The sequence below is a fragment of the Capricornis sumatraensis genome, chromosome 19 (assembly GCF_032405125.1).
Source record: "Capricornis sumatraensis isolate serow.1 chromosome 19, serow.2, whole genome shotgun sequence".
Lineage (NCBI taxonomy): Eukaryota > Metazoa > Chordata > Mammalia > Artiodactyla > Bovidae > Capricornis > Capricornis sumatraensis.
The window spans coordinates 53,055,527-53,082,839 of record NC_091087.1 but is presented as its reverse complement, the minus strand read 5'-3'; the positions used below and the strand labels follow the sequence as shown (position 1 = coordinate 53,082,839).

General features: G+C 34.3%; 1 protein-coding gene across 4 annotated transcripts in view; it reads left to right on the top strand.

Moving 5' to 3' along the window:
* RALGAPA1 (Ral GTPase activating protein catalytic subunit alpha 1) overlaps positions 1-27,313 on the top strand; it is a 199,743-nt gene that overhangs the window by 49,786 nt on the left and 122,644 nt on the right. For all 4 annotated transcript variants that reach the window (XM_068991191.1, XM_068991192.1, XM_068991190.1 and 1 more), the window contains exons 7-13: positions 364-479; positions 5,075-5,213; positions 6,239-6,447; positions 8,257-8,496; positions 18,555-18,752; positions 21,092-21,229; positions 25,121-25,269. In XM_068991191.1, the coding sequence (XP_068847292.1) occupies positions 364-479; positions 5,075-5,213; positions 6,239-6,447; positions 8,257-8,496; positions 18,555-18,752; positions 21,092-21,229; positions 25,121-25,269 (1,189 nt within the window). The remainder of the gene's footprint in view (positions 1-363; positions 480-5,074; positions 5,214-6,238; positions 6,448-8,256; positions 8,497-18,554; positions 18,753-21,091; positions 21,230-25,120; positions 25,270-27,313) is intronic.

Below are 27,313 nucleotides of genomic sequence, written 5' to 3'. Positions count from 1 at the left end.
CATAGTATTATATGTTTTTATAATATTTATGGAATTTTGTCATGTACACTCTTAATCTGAATTTGAAAATATCATGAGCAGTTCTTTTTCAGGCTGACGTTATTCACTCTTAATCCCTGAATATCTGTCCATCCCTGTATCACATTTCCTTGATCAGGGGTTCATGAAACAGTTGATTATTAAAGTTGATGGTTGTTGTGATGGGCTGTCAATATGACCTTAGGTTTATTTCAAGTTTCAGTCATTAGAATATTCTCAAGCTTTGCTTATTCTTTGCTTATCCGTTTTGTAGTTAAATTTTATTTGGGTCATATGATCATCTTCTTAAATTTGTGGTTATACCAAACTTTTGTCTTTGGATAGCTCAAGTCACTATAGAGGAAATCACTCCACTTGTCCCCCCACAATCAGGAGATAAAGGACAAGAAGATCTTACAAGCTATTTTCTTGAAGCACTTTTAAAATATATAGTAATTCAGGTATGTGTAATCTTCTTCTATATCACCCTTCTTACTGTCCTGTGGATAGTTCATTTTCAACTCCTTCCAGTTATGCTGTAAGAGTACATACTTGCTTATTTTCCTAAAGGAGGAGTAACAGATTTTTACTTCTGAAAATATGTTAATATGCTCTTCCTGAAATAAAATCATTAGAGGGATTATGAACCTCTTAGAAAGGGAGCTGGAGAGAGAAATTTTTATAGTAGACTCTTTATGTCTGTAGTGTCAGTGAAAACAAGACCTGGAGCTGACTGTGACTCAGATCATGAACTCCTTATTGCCAAATTCAGACTTGAAATTGAAGAAAGTAGGGAAAACCACTAGACCATTCAGGAATGACCTGAATCCAATCCCTTACGACTATATAGTGGAAATGACAAATAGATTCAAGGGATTAGATCTGATAGAGTGCCCAAAGAACTATGGATAGAGGTTTGTGACATTGTACAGGAGGCAGGGATCAAGACCATCCCCAAGAAAAAGAAATGCAAAAAGGAAAAATGGTTGTCTGAGGAGACCTTACAAACAGCTATGAAAAGAAGAGAAGTGAAGGCAAAGGAGAAAAGTAAAGATACACCCGTTTAAATGCAGGGTTCCAAAGAATAGCAAGGACAGATACAAAAGCCTTCTTCGGTGATCAGTGCAAATAAATGGAGGAAAGTAATAGAATGGGAAAGACTAGAGATCTCTTCTAGAAAATTAGAGATACCAAGGGAACATTTCATGCAAAGATGGGCTCGATAAAGGACAGAAATGCTATGAACCTAACAGAAGCTGAAAATATTAAGAGGTAGCAAGAATACACAGAAGAACTGTACAAAAAAGATCTTCATAACCCAGATTATCACAATGGTATGATCACTCATCTAGAGCCAGACATCCTGGAATGTGAAGTTAAGTGGGCCTTAGGAAGCATCACTATGAACAAAGCTAATGAGGTGTTGGAATTCCAGTTGAGCTATTTCAAATCCTGAAAGATGATGCTCTAAAAGTGCTACACTCAATATGCCAGCAAATTTGGAAGACTCAGTAGTGGCCACAGGACTGGAATAGGTCGGTTTTCATTCCAAGCCCAAAGAAAGGCAATGCCAAAGAATGTTCAGACTACCACACAATTGGACTCACCGCACACACTAGCAAAGTAATGCTCAAAATCCTCCAAGCCAGGCTTCAACAATATGTGAACTGTTAACTTCCAGATGTTCAAGCTGGATTTAGAAAAGGCAGAGGAACCAGAGATCAAATTGCCAACATCCGCTGGATCATTGAAAAAACAAGAGAGTTCCAGAAAAACATCTATTTCTGCTTTATTGACTATGCCAAAGCCTTTGACTGTGTGGATCACAACAAACTGTGGAAAATTCAAGAGACGGGAATACCAGACCACCTCACCTGCCTCCTGACAAATCTGTATGCAGGTCAAGAAGCAACAGTTAGAACTGGACATGGAACAACAGACTGGTTCCGAATCGGGAAAGGAATATATCAGGGCTGTGTATTGTCACCCTGCTCATTTAACTTATATGCAGAGTAAGTACATCATGCAAAATGCTGGGCTGGATGAAGCACAAGCTGGAATCAAGATTGCCGGGAGAAATATCAATAACCTCAGATATGCAGATGACCACCCTTATGGCAGAAAATGAAGAAGAACTAAAGAGCCTCTTGATGAAAGTGAAAGAGGAGAGTGAAAAAGCTTGCTTAAAACTAAACATTCAGAAAACTAAGAGATCATGGCATCCAGTCCCATCACTTCATGGCAAATAAGTGGGGAAACAGTGAGAGACTATTTTTGGGGGCTCTGAAATCACTGGAGCTGGTGACTGCAGCCATGAAATTAAAAGACACTCCTTGGAAGGAAAGTTATGACCAACCTAGACAGCTTATTAAAAAGCAGAGACGTTACTTTGTCAACAAAGGTCCGTCTAGTCAAAGCTATAGTTTTTCCAGTTGTCATGTATGGATGTGAGAGTTGCACTATAAAGAAAGCTGAGCACCAAGGAATTGATGCTTTTGAACTGTGGTGTTGGAGAAGAGTCGTGAGAGTTCCTTGGACAGCAAGGAGATCCAGCCAGTACATCTGAAGGAAATCAGTCTTGAATGTTCGTTGGAAGGACTAATGCTGAAGCTGAAACTCCAATAGTTTGGCCACCTGATGCAAAACACTGACTCATTTGAAAAGACCCTGATACTGGGAAAGATTGAAGGCAGGAGGAGAAGGGGACGACAGGATGAGATGGTTGGATGGCATCACCAACGCACTGGACATGAGTTTGAGTACCGGGAGTTGGTGATGGAGAGGGAGGCCTGGTGTGCTGCAGTCCATGAGCTCGCAAAGAATCAGACATGACTGATGGACTGAACTGAGCAGAATCTGAACTTTATGTGTATATACCTTATGTGAGCCAGTTGTGTTTACTTTTTAGTCTTTTGTTTATAGTTAGCAGCTGTGGCATTTTAAATGAAAGATGGTTTGATTTAGGGATCAATCTGACTAGAAGCAGCAATTGAGGAGGTGGAGTAAGGATGCCCTTAGAGGGTGGAGGGATGTTATTTTACTTAAACCTACTTGTACTTTTAAAAATTTTAGGTACCTATATTATGTAAGTTAACCTGTTTGTCTTCATATATGAAATGTGCATATCCTGATTGATGAAAACAGTTTTAGCATATACACATTTCTTTTAATTGTTCTGAACACAAAAATTCCCTGTGTCTCTCAAACAAACATTATGAAGTTAATTGGCACCCTGAACAAGATGGCCAGGGTTTGAATCCTGACTCTGCATCTTACTGATAGTATGATTTTTGGTAAATTACTTAACCTCTGTGTGCCTAAAGTAGAGACAAAAAGAAAAATACATATCTCATTTTGGTGTTTGGGGCTTAAGTAATTAGTGTATAGTATTTAGAATAACCAACTATGATATATAGTTGTGTTTTGTAGTGAGTAGTTACCGTTACTGTATTACCAGTTTTTATTTTTTAAATGTCTTTTGTACTTCATGTAAATTTTTAAAATTGTTTTACTGGTTTATTGAGATACATTTGACATACAGTAAACTGTAATGTTTGAAAAGTACATTTTGATGAATTTTATTACATGTAAACCCTCCTGAGACCATCGCAACAATCAAGATAATGAATGTATCTGTCACCCCTAAAAATTCTCAGATGCCGTAATAATCCTCCCTTCTGTACCTGCCTGCCACCCTTCATCATCTTGTTCCCCAGGCTACTGTCAATCTGATTTACTTTCACTGCAGTTTGCATCTGCTGTATTTTCATATAAATGGGATCATATTATACCTCTTTTTTTCCTTCTATTTTTGGTCTGGCCTTTTTTTTTTTCCAGCATAATTAAAAAATCTTTATTATTGTATGTATCTGTAGTTTGGTTCTTTTCATTGCTGAGTAACTTTTCAGTGTATGGATATGCTGTGATTTGTTATCCAGTCATCTACTGATGGTACAGTGAATTGTTTCTAGTTTTCGGCTATTACAGATAAAACTACTATGATTATTGGTAAATAAGTCTTTGTGTGAATACAGACTTTCTTTTCCCGTGGGTAAATATCTAGTAGTGGAATAGCTAGATTGTATGGTAGGTATATTTTTTCCAAGTGGTTATACCTTTTTATATTCCACTAGCTATCTTTGTGACTATATAAGGTTGCTTCATATACTCACCATCAGTTGATATGGTCAGTCTGTAGTTCTGGTCATTCTAAAGTTAATGTACAGTAGTATCTCGCTGTGGTCCACTCAGGTCCCCTTTATTATCCCCCTACTTAGATATCTTCCTCAGCCTACTGGAGTTTTCACACCCTCTACTTCACAGCTCTGCTCCTTCCGGCTTACTCTGCTCTACACTTGATGGATGCTTCCCTCACCCCTGTAAGGCTGAGTCCCCACTGAACTGCCTCTGTTACACTCCCTTCCTGGACGCCTCCTGTAGTCAGGCTCTGATTGCCTGCGCTTGACTGACGCTCTTTCATGCCTTCCACTCCTCCCTCTCACATATGCCTGTTTTGTTTGACTTTTAGGCTGAATTATTCAGGAAGGGAGAAAGAAGAAAGAACACTATCATCTTTGTCAGTAGTAGAGCCGAGTTTTAAGTCAACTTTGACAGTTTTCCAGAGCACATTATAAGATTTTTGAAAGATAACATATATCATTGACCTTTGAACAATATAGGTCCCCTTATATACACAGATATTTTTCAATAAATATGATCTATACTACTATACAAGCCACTGTTGCTTGAATCTATGAATATGAAGGGCTGACTGCAGCGTTACAAATGAATTTTTAAATGCACAGAGGATCGGCACTTCAACCCCCAGGTTGTTCAGGGGTAAACTGTATATTGTATTTGCATGGCACAAGTTTTTCTATTTACATAAACATATGTACATACACAGATTTAGCTTTTTATCTTTGTAGTCTAGTTTATTGCTTAGGTAGCCTCTTACAAGCTTGTTTTTTGTTTTTGTTTTTGTTTTTAAGCTTGTTTTTAACAACTAGTATTTTTTTTCCTCCTGGAATGATTCTAATTTTTTGTTTATTTTTAGGTAAAAAGTTTAGAGTGGAAGAACAAAGAAAACCAAGAAAAAGGATTTTCATTTCTGTTTTCACATTTTAAGAAATATTATTTGCCTTATATTTTCCCAAACATCTGTAAGGAGAATAGTTTATATCATCCTGTACTTGGTAAGTAATCTTTGTAATTTTCTAAAATATTATACGTAATAGTAAAACATTCATGAGTAGAAGTTTAGCATTTATTACCTGCAGAAAACTTGCAACATTTAATTTGTATTGATTAATTGGAGATAGTGTACCATGATTCATATTGAATGTCATACTGAAGGTGCAATTTTATTAGTGGAGAATTTTCACTCCAAATGAAGAGATGTATCAAAAACTTATTTCTGGGTATCACCTCTTGGAGAAGTTAGCCTACCAGGAATATTTGTGATCACAAATTAAACTTAATTCTAATGTTTGGTATCATCTTTAAACTATTTTGTAAAACTTTTTAAAGGTCCCTCAAAGGTTTGGTTTTGTATCTCTCTTTCAAATTCTGTATGAATAATTACATTATCATATATTTTGATCATGTCTTGTTCCAGTATTTAGTGTCTATGCCAAAATGTTTTTCGGAACCTTGAAGCTATAGCCTCAAGGACAAAGCCTGGGTTAGAAGTAGACCACTGCCATGTATAGAAGCCACTGACAGCCTGTATGTGGAAATGTCTTTTTTGCCCAAAGATGTTTCTATTCTAAGCTCTGCCAAGTTTAGACAACTCACAAGCTTAGGCATAGTCATTAAGGCTGGTAGAAATGACTTAATTTAGAATAGTAGACCTTTACCATTGAAAACAATATTTGCTTTAAAAATAATTTTTCTATGAAAATTCTCATACTTTGTATGATATCAAAATATGTGTCTCAGACCTAGTTAACTGAAGTGAGCTCGCATTAATTTTAAATGGCTCTGGAAGTTTCTTAATATTTTTAATGATTTTTTAGTGATATTGTTGCACATTTCCATATATCAGCTGTATATGTTTCAGTCTTCTAGATTCCATGCTAATATCTAGCAAATTATTTTAAAAGGTATTAATTGTATTTCTTAAATCAGGATATTATCACGTTTCCTGAAATATTTAAAAACACAGATTTATCTAAGCATAATTCTTTTCTTATTTTGGTTTTTGTTTCATTCTGCGTAGATATCCCACAGATGAGACCAAAGCCACATTATGTCATGATAAAGAAGGATGCTGAAACCAATGAGGCAATCTATTGTACAAAGGAGCCTTTCATTAAGGCTCGTGTTATTGTCATTCGTTGGCTGGTTTCATTCTGGCTGGAGCCAAAGCCGCATACAGGACCTCATATTCCTGGGATGGAAGGTGAAGTCTTGCCAAAAAATATTCAGGTAATACACACACGGAGCCAACTTGTTAAAATTAAAAATGGGTTTAGAGATTTGTCCACTGATTTCAGTTCCTTAGATGTAGAACACATTTTAAACAAATAATAATGCTACATTCTTTTTATAAATGTATTTTGTAAATCCAGATTTTAATAAGCATTATAGAAACAATAGTTTTCTTAATGAAAAATGCAGTTTGTAATGTTGTAAGGTATAGAAGATAATTTCAGTCATATACAAGTCTCAGCTTATTTCTTTATTTCATGTTAATTGTACAGTATTAAAAATATTCTAAATTGTACAAATAAAAATATTTTGAATTGTGCTAATTCTTGCAATTGGAAACAACTTGCAATTAAATGACCTTCATAGTTCTATTTATTTTTTATTTACTTTTTAAATATTTAGTTACTTATTTTCATTGCCTTAAGTCTTAGTTGTAGCACATGGGCTCAGTAGTTGCTCTGTAGCATATGGGATCTTAGTTACCCAACCAAGCATCAAACTCACATTCCCTGTGTTCGGAGACAGATTCTTAACCACTGAACCACCAGGGAAATCCCATTCATAGAGTACTGTTTTAAAGTCCTGTTGCCATGTCATGTCCTCTTTTTTCAGGAACACTGACTCTAGAAATGTGATGTAAAGTTATACAGCTATGCAGTGGAAGGACTAATATTTAAAATTCTGTATTTTTAATTAAACCATTACCCTCTTTTTTCACTTGCCCCTCCTCTCAGTGTGCATTTTTTTTCCTGAAATTGTCTTTATTGCAGTGTTTTTATTTTTATTTTCCTTTTCTCATATTTCCTCATTTTAAAAATATTTAATATGTGTGTGCTTTTTTATACAACCTCTTTAAGTACTTTAAAAGTTAAGTGGAGATATAAAGTATGTTCATTAACATTCAGAAAATTTTACTTATATTCCCTGTAGCCTTTTATTTGTCTGTAGCAGATTATGTGATGTGTTTTCCCCGAAACATTGTTCTAGGTTCTCTACAGAGAGTTTTTTAATGTAGACACTCTCAAGCAGAACTATTCTTTCTGATCCCAGAATTCAATAAACTAAAAATAAGATTTTTTTTTTTTTAGTTGGGAAGGCATATTTGAGATCATTTACATACTTAAAACCCTTTTATTTTATAGATGCTAGAACTGAGACCAAAAATTGAATAACGTACAAGAAGTATATTATCATGCAATTGTATAGTGCTACCTATCATACCATGGTAGTAATTTCTTTAATACTGCCTGAAGACTTTTGCTTTTTCCCTAAGTTCAGCCATCATCTTCAGTCATGGTGAAAATTGTTAAAGTTATTAGAATGTAGAGTTTTCTAACTTATATTTTATGTTAGTTTCATTTCTACTGTCATTTTTTTTCCTGTTCCTTTGGTTTTTTAAAGAAGTTTCTGCTTGCATAATCTTTGTTTATGGTAAAATAGAGATGACTTCACACTTTTAAGACAGTAAATAGTCCAGTTTTAAGGTATTTGTTATTGAAGATCAAGCTGACTCCATTGGCATTATTCTTTTACCCAGTCTAATTCGTAACTTGTTTGTGCTGCAAACACACTGAAAAACTTAATTGAATAGATGTTTAGTGAGTATCACTATGTCACTTAGATATTGAATTATTTCATTGCCATTTAATTATTTAGCATGTATTCTAAATGAAACTCTATTCCTAGATTTTAAACAATGCCATAAGTTACTTATGGAATGCTTTGAATTTTGTCAATATTTGCTATCGGAAGACAAAATACTGAGTTAAAGGATTGTGACATTCTCCCACTTTGTTTTTCTTTTAGAGAGCAGCTGCTAGTTTGGTATCCAGAGAAGAAAACAAAAATGATAATGCTGATAAAACAGATAGAAGTACAGAACCTGAACAGTCTCATTCCAACACAAGCACTCTCACGGAGCGAGAACCTAGCTCTTCTAGTCTCTGTAGTATTGATGAAGAGCATCTCACAGACATTGAAATAGTTCGCCGAGTTTTTTCTTCTAAAAGAAGTAATGTAAACTTTGTCACAGAGATATTTCGTCAGGTAAAATATCTCTCAGTATTTTTAATTTGTAATACAAACTTTTGCCTTTAATATTGAATACACTGACTTTTAGCTATTTAGAACTTATTTTTCATGAAAAAGTTTTTTAAAGTTCATATTTAGTTTTTAAAACTTACTACATCTAATCCTTGAATGTTTTTAGTTATTTTTTTAGTGTATGATAACTTGGCTTTAATAATTATCCTCCCAATAATTCTTCTGTTACCAGAATAATTTTCTTAGTGACTCCTTTTATGGTTTGAAAGTTTTCTTCCTATAATTTATTAATAAGTTATATTAAAAGTATTTATCTTTCACTCTAAAATTAATAAAAAATGATTTATGAATAGAGTGTCTTTATCCTCCGCACGGAGGCTCGGTTTTTGTCTTCTAAGGCATTCTGAAATTAAATTTGCCTAAGGCATATATTGTTTGGGGAATAAAATAAAGAAGAGGGAAGGGAGAAGAATAAAACCTATTTCACATAAAGATGGTTAAAAATTCCTAAGTGCACATTTTCAGTTACATAGAAATTTTATGGGAAAATAAACCTTTTGAAAACTAATCATTTGCTCTTAATAGCAAAGGTACTTAACTTTTACAGGTAAACATCATTGAGTTTTGTAGCTGAAGGGGATCATTCAAGTCTCACAGCAAGTAAGTGGTAGATCCTGGACTAAAATTCTGTTAGTACTCTTTATTCTATGCTACACTGTCTTCACATGCCAGGGAGCTCTCCAGGCAAAACAGATTTTCATCTCCTACATGTTTGTTGATACGTGAAAGAAAGCATGAGGCAGCATTAGCTTTGTCAGTCTAAGGTAAACAAACAAGTTGTAACATTTTGTCCAGCTTTGGCAGTGAGTTGCCAGCTCTAAGGTTTGGGTTGACAGAATATGAGACAAGTGCGAAAGGAAAGATATTTGACAAGTATGAGTGGACTCTACTTTGCTTATGGGAAAATTTAAAGCTTACAGAACTATAAAGGTTTTCTAGTTCTTGAGTCAGTTTGAGTATGTTTGTTTTTGTAGGGATTTGTTCATTACATTTGTTTTTAAATGCATTCTCTTATAATCTTTTTAAATCTCTGGAGCATTTATATTCATGTTTTTCCTTGTCATTCCTGTTAGTATTTGTTCCGTTTGTTTTTTCTTGATGATTCTTACCAGAGATTGGTCAGTCTTATTAGTCTTTGCAAAGAGTGAACTTTTGGCCTTGTTGATCCTCTGTTTTATGTTCATTTTCTCATTTATTAATTTTGCTCCTTGTTATTTCTTTCTACTTTTCTTGATTTTATTTGATGGTTCTTTTCCTAGCTAATTAGGCTCAACATTTTTTTCATATAAGCATTTTTGAGACTGTTAATTTACCTCTTAATGCTGTTTTAGCTACAGTCTACAAGCTTTGTATGTGTATTATTCACTGCTAAATGTTTTCTAATTTTCATGTTAATACCTTCTTTGACCTGTGAGTTATTTAGGTGTCCATCTTCCAAACAAGATTTTTCTAGTTTTCTTTTTTCTCACAGATTTCTAATATGATTCTTTTTGGTCAGAGGATATAATTTGTGTAATTAGTATGTAGTCAATCCTCATAAATGTCCTATATGTTTGAAGAGAATGTATTCTTTTCTATGAAGTTCATGATTTTTAAAGTTTATTAAATCAAACTTATTATTGTGTTGGTAAACTTTTCTGTATTCCTACCTAAAATATTTGGTCAGCTTGACCTCCCAGTTATGGAGAAGGGTGTATTAAAATCTTTTGTTCTGATGGTGATTTGCTTATTTTTTTCTTTGTAGTTCCGTAAATTTTCCTTTGTATATTTTGAAGCTTTGTAATAAGTACATACATATTTATAATTTTATATCTTCTTGGTGAGTTAAACTTCTTGTTTATGGACCTCTTAATCTGTAGAAATTATCTGTAGTAAAAAAGAAAACTTAATTTGCTTAAAGTCTACCTATAGTAGTCTGTCTACTTTTAGTACATTAATACCACTTTTTATTAGAATTATCCTCATGTATATTTTTTTAATTCTTTAAGTCCTCTTTATTATATTTTATATGTCTTTTGTAAATATGGTTGGATTTTAACAAATCTTTGTCTTTCAACTGGAATATTTATTATAATTACTGATATGTTTGGATTTATTGATATCTTATTTTGTTCTTCTTATTTTTCTTATGTCTGTATTTTTTATATTCCTCTTATTTTTTGCTTTCTTTTTAATTGATGATTTTTCATTCTGTATCCTCCTTGCTATCACTCGGTTTGAAAGTTTTTTCTTTTCCTTTAGTGATAACTATCTAAATTTTAACATACATACTTCACTTTCCAAATATAAAATTATTGTTTTTTTACCCTCTTCCTAAACAATACAAGGTTAATAGAACCCTATTATTCTAATTTCTCCCCAAATAATATATTGTTATTAACAAATAATTCAGTTCTATTTTGCATGTTTATATATTTAACTCCAGTATCATTATTATCTGTGTATTCAGTTGATTTGCAGTTAGTTTTATTCATCACTCCTTTTGATTATGATTTCTTCCTTTTCAGATCTTTCATTTAGAATTACTCTCCTCTGCTTGAAATTCATCATTGAGAATTTACTTGCAGTTCAGTTCAGTCGCTCAGTCATGTCCGACTCTTTGCGACCCCATGAATCGCAGCACGCCAGGCCTCCCTGTCCATCACCAACTCCCAGAGTTTACCCAAACTCATGTCCATCAAGTTGGTGATGCCATCCAGCCATTTTCATCCTCTGTCGTCCCCTCCTCCTCCTGCCCCCAATCCCTCCCAGCATCAGGGTCTTTTCCAATGAGTCAACTCTTCACATGAGGTGGCCAAGGTATTGGAGTTTCAGCTTTAGCATCAGTCCTTCCAAAGAACACCCAGGACTGATTTCCTTTAGGATAGACTGGTTGGATCTCCTTGCAGTCCAGGGGACTCTCAAGAGTCTTCTCCAACACCACAGTTCAAAAGCATCAGCGCTCAGCTTTCTTTATAGTCCAACTGTCACATCCATACATGACCACAGGAGAAACCATAGCCTTGACTAGACGGACCTTTGTTGGCAAAGTAATATCTCTGCTTTTTAATATGCTGTCTAGGTTGGTCATAACTTTCCTTCCAAGGAGTAAGCTTAGTGGATGTCAAACACTTACAAATTTTTGTTCTGAGAATGCCTTTTATTTTGCCATATTTTTTCCACTGCATAGAAAATTCTAGATTTGACAGTTATTTTCACCCAGTACATATCAGATACTTTCCCACTCTTCTGGTTTACTGTGTTACTGTTGACATGTCAATCAGCAGTTGAACTCTTGATGCCTTATAGGTCAATTGTGTTTCTCTGGCTTTTAATACCTTTTTTTTTTTTTTAATTATTTGGCATTTTGTATTTTACTGTGGCATATTTGGGACTTCCCTGATAGCTCAGTTGGTAAAGAATCACCTGCAATGTAGGAGACTCCAGTTCGATTCCTGAATCGGGAAGATCCACTGGAGAATGGATAGGCTACCCACTCCAGTATTCTTGGGCTTCCTATGTGGCTCAGTTGGTAAAGAATCCACCTGCAATGTGGGAGACTTGAGTTTGATCCCATGGTTGAGAAGAGCCCCTGGAGAAGGGAAAGGCTATCTGCTCCAGTATTCTGGCCTGGAGAATTCCACGGACTGTATAGTCCATGGGGTCGCAAAGAGTTGGATACCACTGAGTGACTTCCACTTTCACGTTTCACTGTTCAGGTCTAGATTTCCTTTTATTCTTCAGGGGATACTTTGGGCATACTGTATTTATGGATTAGTATAACTTGACAGTTATGGAAAATTTCCAGCCATCATTCTCTCTTTAAATATTGCCTCTGTCCTTTTTTTTGCATTTCAAGATATGTATTAAACCTTTCTGCTTTATACATCTACTAATCTCACATATATATTTTCAATCTCTTTGTCTATCCATGCTACATTCTGGATACTTGCTTTCTAATTACAACTGTTTCTGGAAGTTGGCCAGTCTGTTTGGTCAATTTTAGGCCTCTAGTTGATACCTTACTTTTTATGTATTGATACAAAATTTTTTATTATATTTATATTTTATTTTCTATTGAGTGATTGATCCTCCTGATATTCCTGAAGTCTTTATAGGTCTGAGTCTGCCATATTTTGTTTCTGAATGCTCCTCCTCATGGTACTATATATTCTGTTGAAATATTTTGTGATCAGAATTTTGATTCTGAACTTTTGCTACTTATGACTGTTTCTTGATTTGGTTTGTTAAAGGTTGATTGTTCCAGAGAGGAGATGCATGTACTTCATATAGATGCAAGGAAACTCTTCCAATCTCAAATTAAACTGAACTCCTGAAGTTTAAGCCAGCCAGATAATATGAACGTACAAGTGTAAACCTGTATTAAGGCTAGCTTTTGGTGACAGTGTCTCTGAGGAGATCTCTGTTATCTACTTTGCCTCTATGTATGGGCAGTTTTCCTTGCAGACTTTTAATGGGGTAGTTTTAAGTGATGGGACTGGATGCCATCGTCTTTATTTTTTGAATGTTGAGTTTTAAGTCAGCTTTTTCACTCTCCTCTTTCACCTTCATCAAGAGACTCTTATAGGTCCCCTTGACTTTCTACCATAAGGGTGGTGCCATCTGCGTATATGAGGTTATTGATATTTCTCCCAGCAATCTTGATTCCAGCTTATGCTTCATACAGCCGGGCATTTCACTGATGATATATATTCATTTGGAACTCCAATTTTGGAGGTTTCCTATCATTCTTTCTTCCTTGCCCCTATAGATCCATAAAATTTAGAGTAATTGGTTCCACTCAAAATGAAACCACTTTATGCTATACCTAAAACCTCTCTTGAGTTTGGACCTCATGAAAGTTTTTATTTTCAAATATTTCTCCCTACATTTTGGCTCATCAGTGCATTTAAGAAGATAAAAGTTGTTTTTTTTTTTTAATGTATTACATTTTTTTTTCAGTTGTACGATTGGTTACCTAGTATCACACTGTTGGAAATAGAATTCCCCTTTTGGGGTTTTTAATGATACTATTTATATTTTAATTTCTAGAAGTTAATATTTGATTGTTTTTAAATATGTGTGTAGTGATTTTTTTACAGTGGCTTATTTGTTCATATTTTCACTTTCTTAATATTAAAATAGTCATATTCCTTATTCCAGTAATTCCAGTAACTTAGGTTTTTGCTATTCTGGCCTTGTTTGTTTGTTTATTCACCCTCATTTGTTTGTTTGGATTTTTATGTTAAGAGCTTACATTTCTTTGGAATCTTATGAGAATTACTTTAAAATCTGGGTTGAAGCATGTGTTCTTCCAGAAAAGATTTGCACTTGCTTCTCTCAGGTATTCAGGAGTCCTGTCAACCTTGGTTTACTTTACATTACAATTCTTTGCTGATGATACTTCTCACTTGGCATCACTCAAAGTTAGGTGATAGCCAGCCTGTGAATATGAGTTTCCAGGGAAGACTGGTATTTCTTACTCAAAGTCAGCAGACAAGTTTCCTCACTGACTCTTCTCTGGAGTGAAGTTTTTTCTTCCTCTCCTAGCTCACCATTAGTTTGAGGATGTACCCTTGATGGGTTTCTCGTTTATATGGTCTCTCGGGTCTACACAGAGGACATTAAAGCAAAGCTCTGAAGGCTGTCCAAGGCAGCACCCACCTGTTGCATTGCTTTCTCGCCCCTCTAGATCAATACTTTCATTTTGTTCTACATTCAGAATATCCTTACAAGCTGAGCCATTCATTTAAAAGCTATATTATACTTTTTATGTGACAACTTAGGTATTCTGTGCAAGTGGATTCTAGGGTATCTTTCTTAAAATACTGCTGGGAAACTGAAGTTCTCTGAGATGTTTTTATTGTAACAGCTGCTTTTTAAAAGTGGTTTTTAAGGCAAAACTTAAAAATAGATTTTAGGATGGTGACTCCAGTGAATCATTAATGTTTTGAAAGGAATCAATTTCTAAGATTAGATTGTAGTAGAAAAGCTATTTTTACTTGCTTAATACTGATGATAGGTTTGCACAATGGAGAATCTGTGTAATAATTTCTTTCTTAATTTGAAGGCTCATATGTTTCATACTATGGTATAGACAGAAATATTTCATTAATTATTAGGTATATGGGCATATGATGATTTTGCCCTTAGCAATCCCAGCTAGAGCACAAGTCCCTCTGTAGGTAAGTTTAGTAGAAATGTCTTATCTTTTTGTCTTTCAAATAATTTCATCCTCATAGCCATTACACTTAACTGTTTCCCTGTCTTCAGCCTTCCTGTATTTCCTTCTCACCTCCTCTTCTTGCCTGGCTACTCAGCCTTTAAGATCGTAGCTTAAATGTGAGTACACCAGAAAAGTCTTCCATGACAACCCTCACCCATTCATCTGCCCACCCATGAAGCAGTTGTACGCACACGTGCACACACACACATATGCTCAGTAAGGACCTCTTTTTAATGATGTTTCTGAAAACTAGACTCTTCTTCATAGTATCTCTCCTGAGTAGTTTTAGAAATTTTTTTTAATGTTTGTTTAATTTTGATCTTTCTTATTACCCTCCATAAATACTTGTCTTACTCATTCATCATTGTAGCCATAGTGCCTGGCAGTGAGTTAGGCACCAAATTATGGTGAATTTGTTGAGTGAATTTTGGTGAATTGTCAAATTTGGTGAATTAATCAAGAAACTCAGTAACTGTTGAGTGCTGGGCACTTTGTTAGTGCTAGCTGTGGGCTAACGTGTATATTTCTGGAAGCCAAGTCTTGAGACAGTTTGTTACATAGGTGATAATTTTTTTTAGGGCCAGTTTAATGATTGTGAGTTCTAGCTCAGATGAGGATATCTCTAATGTTATGTGTCTTTAAAAGAAAGGTACAGCTATAAAGCGTAAATGCCCACATTGTTTGAAATGATAAAATTATTCTCCATATCCCTTCAGTTCAGTATAGAATAGGCATAATAACACTCTAGACATCAACACTATTTTATAAATAAACCCATTCTAAGTATGTTGTTAGTACTTGGAGGCTACAGTGAGGAGCCACAGGTACTTTGATGTAAGGTAAATAAAACACATAAAGAGTTTAGCCTTTAAAAGCACCACAGATTTATTTATATGTAATTTTAAATATATATAAATGGGTGGCAGTGGGTGGCAAAGTATAACCTGAGGCTCCTGAGAAATCCCCAGAACCTTTGAGGTTCATAAGGTCAAAACCTTTTTCACTCTTGCTCTCTCACAAATGTACAGTGAAATTGTCCCCAGGATACCAGACATATGATATTGTATCAGATTTAATATGGAAGCAAGCAGATAAGAGAATCCAACTGTCTTCTATTAAGCTAAACATTGAAGAGATTTACAAAAAAGTAAATAATTCTACTCTTCTTTTAATTTGGAAAACGAATTATTCATGTTAACATACATTAGATTAAGTATTCTGAGACAAAATGTGAACCTCTTTGTCTCTATGGAGGTTTGTCTCTAACCTTATCTTTGGCTCTAAGGAGACAAAAAATTCCCAGGTCTGCTAAATGCTCACTGTATTTAATTAAATTTTTGTGTTTGTCACAATCTGGGTTGGTTAATAATGGAAGCCCATTTAAAAACTAATCAGAGACTAACATGTTTTGTTAGTGTTTTTTCACCAAAGAAGAGAGCCTTAGCTACCAGTAAATCAGATCCCATTGGTGAAGCCAGTTATTAGAAAACTATGTACCAGGTTGCCTTAAGCTGATACCATTAAATATTTTACTTATTTTTTATCTCTTGTTGTTTTGACTTTTTCTCCCTGTAGTTTTCTGGTTTTGATGTAGTTTTATGGTCATAGAATCATAAAAGTGGAGATGACCTCGTAGGTCTACCTGTAGAGAGAAAATTTGCTGAGTATTGATTCACATGTTCTTGCCTATAATGACAGATTGCCTTATTATCAATTAATATTTGTATCTGATTGTGAGTGGTACTTCTTTGTAGAAAGATTAAGGTGCCAATATATGGATTTGACTTCCCTGGTGGCTCAGACGGTATGGTGTCTGCCTACAGTGTGGGAGACCCGGGTTCTATCCCTGGGTCAGGAAGATCTCCTGGAGAAGGAAATGGCAACCCACTCCAGTATTCTTGCTTGGAAAGCCGCATGGATGGAGGAGCCTGGTAGGCTACATACAGTCCATGGGGTCGCAGAGTTGGACACAACTGAGCAACTTTACTCACTCATATGGATTTGAACGTTCTGGTCCGAGACCGCTATTTTTCATTGTAAATGTATAAAATGACCCTCTAGTTTTTATGCATCAGATTTTTATCCATGACTAAGATCAATCTTTCCTCAAGATCCTTTAGTGTGTAGGCAAAATCAGTGTGGTGGCCTGTAAGGACAAATGTGGTATGTATTCACTCTTTAATAGATACATCCAGCCACTTGAAATATAGTGTGATAATTTGTGCAATAATGAAAATCGTAGCTCTGGGTCTAATATTTTTAAAATCAATAAGCTTTATTTTTATAGAGCAGTTTTAAGTTCAAGGGCTTCCCTGGTGGCTCAAATGTAAAGAGTCCGCCTGCAGTGCAGGAGACCCGGGCTTGATCCCTGGATTGGGAGGATCCCCTGGAGAAGGAAATGGCAACCCACCAGTATTTTTGTCTGGAAAATCCCATGGACCGAGGAGCCTGGTCAGTTACAGTCCATGGGGTTACAAAGAGTCAGACACGACTGAGTGACTTCTCTCTTTAGGTTCAAAACAAAAATGAGCAGAAAATACAGAGACTTCTCATGCTGATTTTTAAGTAAATTTTTCAGTATTTGAGAATAAAACTTTTAGAGATTGAGCTTTTTTTTCCTTTAAATATTTTTAAGGAAATCTGAACTGTTGCTTCAGTTGTAAAATAGTCTTAGAGCAGGCAGTGATGATCAGAATTATGACATTGACCATTAAACTGTCAGAACATGAGAATGAGAATTTGAGAATGGGTTTGTTAGATGGAAGAAAGTAGCAAGTAATGCAGTTTTCTAGGGAATCAATAATAGCAATAAATAAAAGGATTACCAAACAACATGAAATACCCTATTGATATTACACATGAATTTTTCATCATTATTTTATTGGCTAGTTTCAGTCAGATAAAGTACTCTTTTGACCCCATGATTGTTATTATATATTCATAGATAATTCTAGAGTAGAAAGTATCAGGTTTTAGGTAAAGGTTTTGTGATTTTTACAGCTGAAATTCATAGATAATCATTATGAAACAAATACAAAAGAAAAGTAAGTTGAATACCAATTTTATTTGTTAAAAAAATACAATGAAAATGTTAACACATAAGCACAAATATTATAAGGGAAGGACTTTGAGTAGTGAGACTGTTTTTCTTGCTTTATAAGTATGAATTGTTTAAAAGGGTTGTGTTTTTTTTTTCTCTGATGATGTTTTTGTGTTGAGGAAAATGTTATCTTTAAACTTAAGATAACACTGAAAGGAAAGGATAACTGTAAAGTATTCCTTTAAACTTTCTAAATGTTTTTGCCGTATTGTTTAGCTTATAAAATTTTTAAGTGTGTAAAATGACAGAAGAAAACTCGTACCTTTTTAAACAATATGTTGTGAAAAGCTAAGTTGCCTTGTTACATAGTGTTTTTATTGCTTTTTAGAGTCATTATTTTAATTAAAATCTTTTATCAAAATTTATTTTAATCTACAAAAATGTGATTTATTATGAAAAGTTGTATTTACATTAAACTTATAGGAGCGCAGTTACAGGGAATATGTTCGTTCTGAAATAGTACTATTGAAACAAATCTTTGCTCCTAGGGCTGGAAATCCATATCTATCTACCAAAAGTATTTGTCTTAATGTACTTACAGATTATTTGGAAACAAAAGGTTTTTTCTGACAATGAGTTGTTTGACTTTAGCTCTTTAAGAATCATTTATATCTCACGTTTTATTAAGATAGAAATTACATTTTAGTAGTTTGCAGTAAAGTAAAAGGTGTCATTATATTCTCTTTTTTTCACTAGGCATTTTTATTACCAATTTGCGAAGCAGCAGCTATGAGAAAAGTGGTAAAAGTATATCAAGAATGGATCCAGCAAGAGGAAAAACCTTTGTTCATGCAAGAGCCTGAGGAAATTGTGATCTCTTCTTCAGACCTTCCATGCATTGACAGTGTCACAGACCATGATATTTCAATGGAAGAAGGAGAAAAAAGAGAAGAGGTAAAATAAGACATGTATTTTAGTATAAGTGTAATAGATAAAAGATTTTCACAGAAATGTGGTGATATGGGATAGATGGGAAGGTAAAGATACTTTTCAGTATACAGTTAGTTGATCCTTGAACAACATGAGTTTAAACTGTGTGGGTCCATTTATATGAGGATCTATTTCAATAGTAAATGTTACAGTACTGCATAATCCATAGTTGGTTAAATCTGTTGATAATGGAGAAACTGTGGATATTGAGAGCCAACTGTAAGTTATATGCAGATGTTTGACTGCTTGAAGGGTTGGTGCCCTACACCCAATGTTGTTCAACGGTCAGTTATATTTCACAGTTTAGATAATATGTTATCTCAGTATTCTGTCCCAAAGCTCTTTGATGTCACAACTTTAAAAGAGCTTGTATTCTGATTCTTTCAGTCATTGTCTAGATCAAAATTGGATGGCATTACAAAAGGGATAATATTTTAAAGTGGGGTGGGAGTTCCCTGGTGGTCTAGTGGTTAGGATGTGGTGCTTTCACTGCTGGGGCCCAGATTCATCTTTGGTTGGGTAAGTAAGGTCCTGCAAGCTGCACATCCCAGTCAAAACAAAACTGTGAGACTAAATCACAATGGGTGCTGTAGTACAAACACTGAAAATACTTTTATTTGGCTGTAGCTAAGAGTCGCTGGTTGAGAGTGATAAGAAATGTGAGATAGACAAGAACTAGACCCTGTTAGTAACTTGTATGCTCTCATGATGGACTTTGATTACCTTCTGGACACTGGAAAGATTATGAATAGAAAATGGCATGGACAGTTACAAATCTCAGAAGGCTCATACCAAGCTTAGAATGGAAGATAGATTGGAGGCCAGTTTGGAGGCAAGGACACTAGCTAGGAAGTACCAGAAGGAGATAATAGGCACCTGATAGAGGACAGTGGCAGTTGAAATGGAAATATAAGGGAGAAGACAGATTTATGAGCTCCTTTGATGGTGAAATCAAGTTTTGATGATTAATTATATATGAGGAATGAGAAGGTGTCCCAAGCTTTTTCTTTTTGCAACCAAGTTAGTTGCCGTTCACACATGAACAGGAGTGAAAATAAGTGCAAGTGTGGTGATTATGTCCAAGGAGGCTATATTCAGATTGGTAGAAATGAGGAGAGCATGCTTGTATAAATTTACTTTTAAGTGTCTTGAATTTGAGGTGCTTGTGGGTCATTCAGGAAGAACTGTTCAGAAGACACCTGATGGAGAAGTATGGAGCTTAAGAGAACAGTGTAGACTAGACCATGATATATTGTATTGACTACTCGGACAAAGCTGAGTTCCAATACTACTTCTGGTAATGAAATAATAGTTTGATTAGACTAAATCTCCCATATATTAAAATTGTAAGTTCTAGGCAGAATACTAAAAATAAAAAATATGAAGATACTATTGAGTGACCAAAAGCAGAAAGAAATTAGAAACTTAAAAAAAAAAGAGAACAACATTGAGTGAAATTTCTGTTTAACTGAGGGAACTCCTTAATCAGCAGGACTTTCGACAGCTAACACTCTGGCAGAAATATGCAGTATTAATGGTTTGAAGTGTCAGTATTCATCTATCTTTGGATAACAGAAATTTTATTTTTCTTAAGTAGGATAAATGGAAGCTATTTTCTTTTATTTATGTCATTTGGATTCTGGCATTTCCTTTAGAAGAGGATTTATCTTTTACAAAGCTATAAATAATACGATCCCGTTCTTTTTAAGATTTATTTATTTACTTACTTGGCTGCGTTGGGACTTTAGCGGCAAGTCAGGGCAGGGGCTGCTCTTTGTTGTGGTATGCAGGCTTCCCATTTCAGCAGCTTCTTGATGCAGAGCACAGACTCTAGGCATACTGGCTCAGCAGTTATGGCTTGTGGGCTCAAAAATTGTGGTGCACAGGCTTAGTTGCTCTGCATCATGTGGGATCATCCCAGACCAGGGATGGAACCTGTGTCCCCTGCACTGGCAGGTGGATTCTTAACCACTGTACCACCAGGGAAGTCCAATACAGTCCCATTTTGAGTGTATAAGTGTAAGAGGGGAGGTTTATACATTAGAGAGGTAGAAAAATGTCTCTGTATCTGAAATAATAGAATTTCTGACTCGTCCTGATGGTTGATTTTTTTTCTTATATTTTTGTCAATAAAAACTTTTTTTTACAGTGTACATATATGTTAATTTTGTAGTCAAATAGGATATCTTCTATTTTGAGATGTTTAACAGAGGGACCTAGTACTTTCCAGTTTACTTCTTGAACTTACTGACTTGTCACAGCATTCTTAATTGATAAAGTATTAACTTGATATTTTGCTTCAGGAAAATGGGACCAATGTTGCTGATCATGTTCGAAATTCCACTTGGCCTAAAAATGGAACCTACCAAGATATTCTTCATAATGCTTCTGAAGAAGCCATAGAACAAAACATACGAGCTGGTGCCCAGGCAGTTTTGCAGGTAGATCACTTTTTGTTTATTTTTATAAAATAAAAATCATTAACATTTCAAATACATATTTCAATATTTCAGTGTAATTTTTTAAATACAATGAACTCACCACACACATTTATCAATTACCGTTATGCCCTATTAATGTTGTTTTTTCCTTAACCTTCATATCATAATGTGTATTGATAAACATTGCATTTTTTTTCCATACAGTTTTAAAATTTATATAAATTGTGTCATAGTATACTGTCATCAGCAACTTTTTACATTATCCAGTATGTTTTTGAGATTTCTTGTTGATACATAGCCATAGTTAATTCATTTAAAACTACTTGGTGGTATTATAATTAATTTATGATTATTTTGCATTTTTCTTAATCATTTTTCTATTGATGTTTTGTGTGTGTATGTGTTGATGGTTTTTTAAGTTGGTATTTTAAGGTGGTTTCCAGTTTCTCAGTATTCCAGATAATGCTGCATTGAACATTATTATACATGTATTTTTGGGTACGTGTTGGACAATTTCCCTAGGATACATATGTAGAAGTGGAATTGGTGGGTTGGAGCATTTGTACGTTATCAGTTTTACTTAACTATTAATTGCCAAATTGTTCTTCAGCATAATTATGTTTTACATTCCCTTAGTAGTGCTTATAAGTTCTTATTTCCTTGTCTCTTCCTCATAGCTTATATTGTCAGATTTTAATTTTTGCTGCTCCTGTGTATATGAAATGTTATTCTTTTTAGTTTGTGTTTCCCTGTTTTAATTTGCTTTTCTTTAATCACTACTGAAATAAAGTATCTTTTCTTATGTATGGCCTATTAATGTGTTCTTCCATATTCTTTTGGATTTTTTTTGTTACTGATTTTTAGTTCATTGTATTTATTCATTTTTTAATCTTACTATTCTTGTAAAGGCCACATGTGACTTCTCCATTGTTAAATCACATGGAATTTTTCAGTCCTAATTTTACCAGATTTGTCAGCATTTTATGGAGTAGATCATTCCTCTCTGTTAAAACCATTCTTCAGATGGCCTTCAGAATATCATACCCTCCTGTTTTTCTATTTCCTCCTAACTTACTGGCTACTTCTTAGGTTTTCGGTTTCTTTTTTTTTTTTTTTTACTGATTTTTCAAAATATTTCTGAACTTTCATGTTGAAGTACCCAGGAACTAGTGCTTGGCTCTCTTTTCTGTGTAAACTTACTGATATCTTATTGATCTTATCCATTCTTAGGGCTTTAAGTGTCATCTCTACTGCAACTTATACTTTTTATTTCTAGTCTGAGACTTATTATCTGAACTCTTAAGAGTCCTGAACTCAAATATTCAAATGCCAAGTTAGCATCCTCACTTGACTATCTAATAGACATCTTAAATTTGACGTATCTAAAACTTATCTTGTTCAACAAACATGGTCTTCCTGCAGTTTTTCTCATTTCATTTGATGGCAGCTCTTGTTTTCCAGTTGCTCAGGCCATCTTATTTCCTGTGTTTCTTTTATATCTAATTTGACAACAAATCCTGTCAACTTTGAGAATGTATATAGAATCTGACTACTGTTCAGCACTCATACTACCTCTTCTGTTCAAGCCTCAATAATCTTCCATCTGGAATATTGCAATAAATTTCTAATTACTATTCTTGCTTCTGGTCTTGCACCTGCCATCACCCTGGTATATTCTCAACCCAGTAGCCAGAGGGATCCCATAAATCGGATCATGTCATTTTTCTGTTCCAAAGCTTCTGGTGACTTATCATCACTGAGTTCTTCCCAGTGATCTGTCAAGCCTTTTACGTCATTGCTCCTCAAAGTATGTGGTCCACAGACTAGTCCCAGCCCACAGGTAGTTACAAAATTGAGAGTGAAAGTTTAGAAACTTAAGTCATTTAATATCCCTTCATTCTGATGAAAAGTTTGGGTTTGTACTTTGCATGTCTTTTTCTCATTTCCTTTATCCTATTCATTTTTTAAAATTGTATTTTACAATAGGATTGGTCTGCAAAAGACTGGGGGGAAAACCTGTACCTCACCACTGGCAGTATAAGAAACTCTGCTTCAGGTGCTCTGGCTGTTTCTCAACGTACCTCCCACTGCTTTTCCCCTTCCTCACTTCACTCTATACTTGGTATTCCTCGCTTATGCTAGGCCGGCTCTCACCTCAGTTCATTTAAACTTGTTTTTTCTTTTCTTAGGAACATTTTTCTTCCAGGTTGCTACATAGTTGACCTTTGTCTTTTCTAAATCATCCTTATTTATATTCGTTTTCTGCTCCCTGTCACTTCCTTTGCTTACTGGGTTCCACGGGACAATGAGATGATAGTGAGGAATCCTTGTCTTGTTCTTGACTTTTGGCACTACTTCCATATATTCAGGTTCAGGCAGAACTTTTCAAGTTCAATTGCTGTTAAAACATTTGCTGTAGTTCCTGATAAATAGTCTTTTTCAGATTAAGAAATTTTACCTTTTTTCTTAGTGTGCTAAATTTAAAAAAAATGAATAAGTGCTAAGTGCTTTTCTTTATGCAATGTGATGATTCTACCTTTTCACATTTTAATCTGTTCATAGGGTACATTATATTATTAAACTTTGCTGATGTCAAGGCATTCTTAGATTTCTGAAGTAAATATTACTTGGTCATAAAGTATTATATTTTGCTTGAGTTGAATTGCTACTTTTTTGAAGATTCTCATCTGTATGTTCTGAAGTATCTCTTAATTTTCTTATATAGTCCTATTTTTGATAACTGGGTTATAGTTTTATAAAAATAAATTTGGTAGTTTTTTTTTCTTTTTTTGTTTCTGAAACACTTTATGTACAATAGGGATCATTTTCTGGGAAAATTGGACAAAACTGCCTGTAAGGCAGCGTAGGCCTGGTGTTTAGTGATGGGATCAGGGATACCTTGATTAGCAGTTGACTGTCTTTGTATTGTACCTCTTTTCTACTTTTTCTTGAGTCAGTTTTGGCAGTTTATGTTTTATCTACAAAATATAATTCATTTTACTAAATTTTCAGTTTTACTGGCATAAAGTTATTCACTAAACCATCATTTAAAAATTCTCCACTGGGTATGTAGGTACATCCTTATTTTATTTCTAATGTTATTTGTGCCTCTTTTTGTTAGTAGACCTACAGTCAGCTCTTTTCACGATTTTTAAGTTAGCTTAAGTGTTCTTTGCTCATATGATTTTGCAACTATATTTTGTTACAGAGTTCATCCAGGGAATTTAAATCAGAATTGTGGGTATGGAAGTTGTAAATGTCCTTGGTTCACAATAGAAGTAATGTTCTATTCCTCCAAAGTGTTTTGAGAACCTTTGCACATATCTGTCACTAATATACAACTGTCCTCTATAACAAAGTATAATTAATGATATTATAATCAATTTAAGATACATATTGATAGATCCTGATTAGTAGTACTGTAATATGCAGTCTGTTGTTAACAAAACAGATACGTACACATAATCAATAAACATGAAAAGGGAAAATAGATGATTTTGAACACCTCATTCAGAAAGTTCACCTTGATTGAGTTGCCTATCATCTTGATTGAGGTATCTATCCTCTTTTATCCTGAACTGTTTTTATTTTTTTATTCTTTCCATTTTATGACAGTAATAAGGTTATTATGTTAAAGCCTCACTTTTTAAAATTGCTGTTTTTCACTTGGTTTATTTTCTTTCATTGCCTGCTAGTAATTGTATATTTGTCTAGATAAACATAAAAATAGATTTAATGAACTTTAATTTCCCATATCAAGCTGGTGGTAGAAGCAGGATTAGAACTAACCTACAGTCTAATGCTTTTAAGTTTGTTGTAGATCACCTAGCATCTTGAATTTTTTTCCCTTTAAATTTTGTAACCAACAGCTTATGATTTCTTTTACCTTAGGTGTTTATTATAAATTCTTCAAACATATTTCTTCTTGAACCTGCAAATGAGATAAAAAGTCTTCTGGATGAGCACACAGATATGTGTAAACGAATTCTTAACATTTATCGGTTCATGGTTGTGCAAGTATCAATGGACAAAAAGACTTGGTAAAAAAATGTTTTTTTTTTTTTTTTAAAGTGTATATGCACATAGTAAATTCTAGAGGAATAGTGTATGAATAGGGCTAGTAACAATATTGTACAGGCTTCCATTATTGAATGAATGAATGACTATAATATTTTAGGTAATAATCATGACGGCAACAATGTTATCCTTCACTTTATCTCAAACACCTTTGATCAAACTTTACAAGATCCCTTTGTTTATCTTTCTAAAGTGGGCATTGATGGCCTTCCCCAGGAATGAATACTGGCATGCATGTATGAATAAATGAATTTATGTATGTTTAAATGAATGATTAAATAAATGTTTGAATGTATGACTGCCTGATTCCTGAACCTGATATTCAAGGCCTTGTACAGTCAGGCTCCTGACTACTTTTCTAGCCCTATCTCAAGCCTAAATTCTGTCCTGCAGGATGTGATCCTACCTGCCAGCTTTATCAGATTGATGTCTCTTAAGCAGTCTGAACTTTTCTTTAGAGAATCTAATTCCTGTCATCTCTTCTTGTTGTTACCATAACTATCCTTAGATTCTACCTTCCTTTCCTCACATATTCTTCTTTCAGTTCTCTTCCTTTCATGCTGTGTTTTTACCTCTGTCACTTTGTGGTTTTGCAGTCACTAAATCGTGTCTGACTCTTTGCAAACCCCTGGATTGCAGCAGGCTTCCCTGTCCTTCACCATCTTCTGGAGTTAGCTCAAATTATGTCTGTTCAGTTGGTGATGGACATTTACACAAGTAATTTAGGAACTAAGACAATTTTGAAAAGATCTACAACAGGTGATGCTATTTAACCATCTCATCCTTATCTCTGTTGTAGATCTTGTCAAAATTGTCTTAGTTCCTAAATTATACATATCTGTTTACCTCACTGAATTAAGATGCTACAAGGTATATACTGTCTTGTTTTCATATTTCCTACATTTCTTAGCATAGTATCATATATTATGGATACTCTATAAAAATTTAATTGAAATTAAAAAAGGACTTCTAGAGAGATGAGAAGAGCAGTTCTTCAGTTTTTGTAAAGATACTTGTTCATTGTAAAATTCAAACAAAGAAAAGTTTTAGAAAGAAAATAAAAGTTTCCCAGAAGCTCATTCTTTATAGGTAATGATTGTCCTTTGGTGAACGTTTGGTTGACCAAACCACATAGAGTCACATAGTGTACCATATGTATGTACCAGACCTTAACTAACCATCTTTTGGTGGACATGTAGTTAATTTATTTTGTTGTTGGAGGAGAGAAGGACAGTAAACATCCTTATTATGTATATAATTTTCCTCTTTTGACTAATTCTTTAAAAGTAGGAGTACTTAGTAAAAGAATATGCCTAGTTTGTTTTGTTACATATAGGAAAAAAGTTTCATTAAAAAAAAACTTTATTATCCATATTGATATAGTTAGAAGTAATTACTGTTATTGACTTATCTGGAGCACTTTCCTGTGTCACATCTTTTTAATCTTTTCACATCTGATTTTTTCTTAATCCTTGTAGCACTCCATAAGGTAGATAATTTTACATGGTGATTCTTAGGCACAAAGAAATTAAGTAATTTATCATTGTTCACACACCTTTGTTTTGAACTGTGGTCCTTCTGACTTCAGAGCCCAAGTTATTGTCAGCCAATAACTTTTACTTTGAACCATTCTTTGTTAGTCCTTCCCCTTTTTTTCTTGTCATATGCTTTGAATCAGTGGTCTTGAGCCAGGTTAAAGTGAGAGACTTCTATGTGGAACACAATTTTAGAATTTTTGTAAGTTCCCTTGAAGTCATAGCATTGTGAAAGATTACTCACATATTTACATTGAATTTACAGGACTTTATAATTAAAATCATTATTGTATTATAAAGTGAAAAGTTTAGATATATGAGTGAATTGGAGTTTGACCACAAATCAGAAAGTTTTACTTGGAAAATCCATTACTTATTGAATGTGTAGTTGACTTTAAATGGCTTTTTGTTTCATATAATGAAACTGGAAGCCTAAAGGTTACAAATACATTACCTCTGATTTTTACTTTAT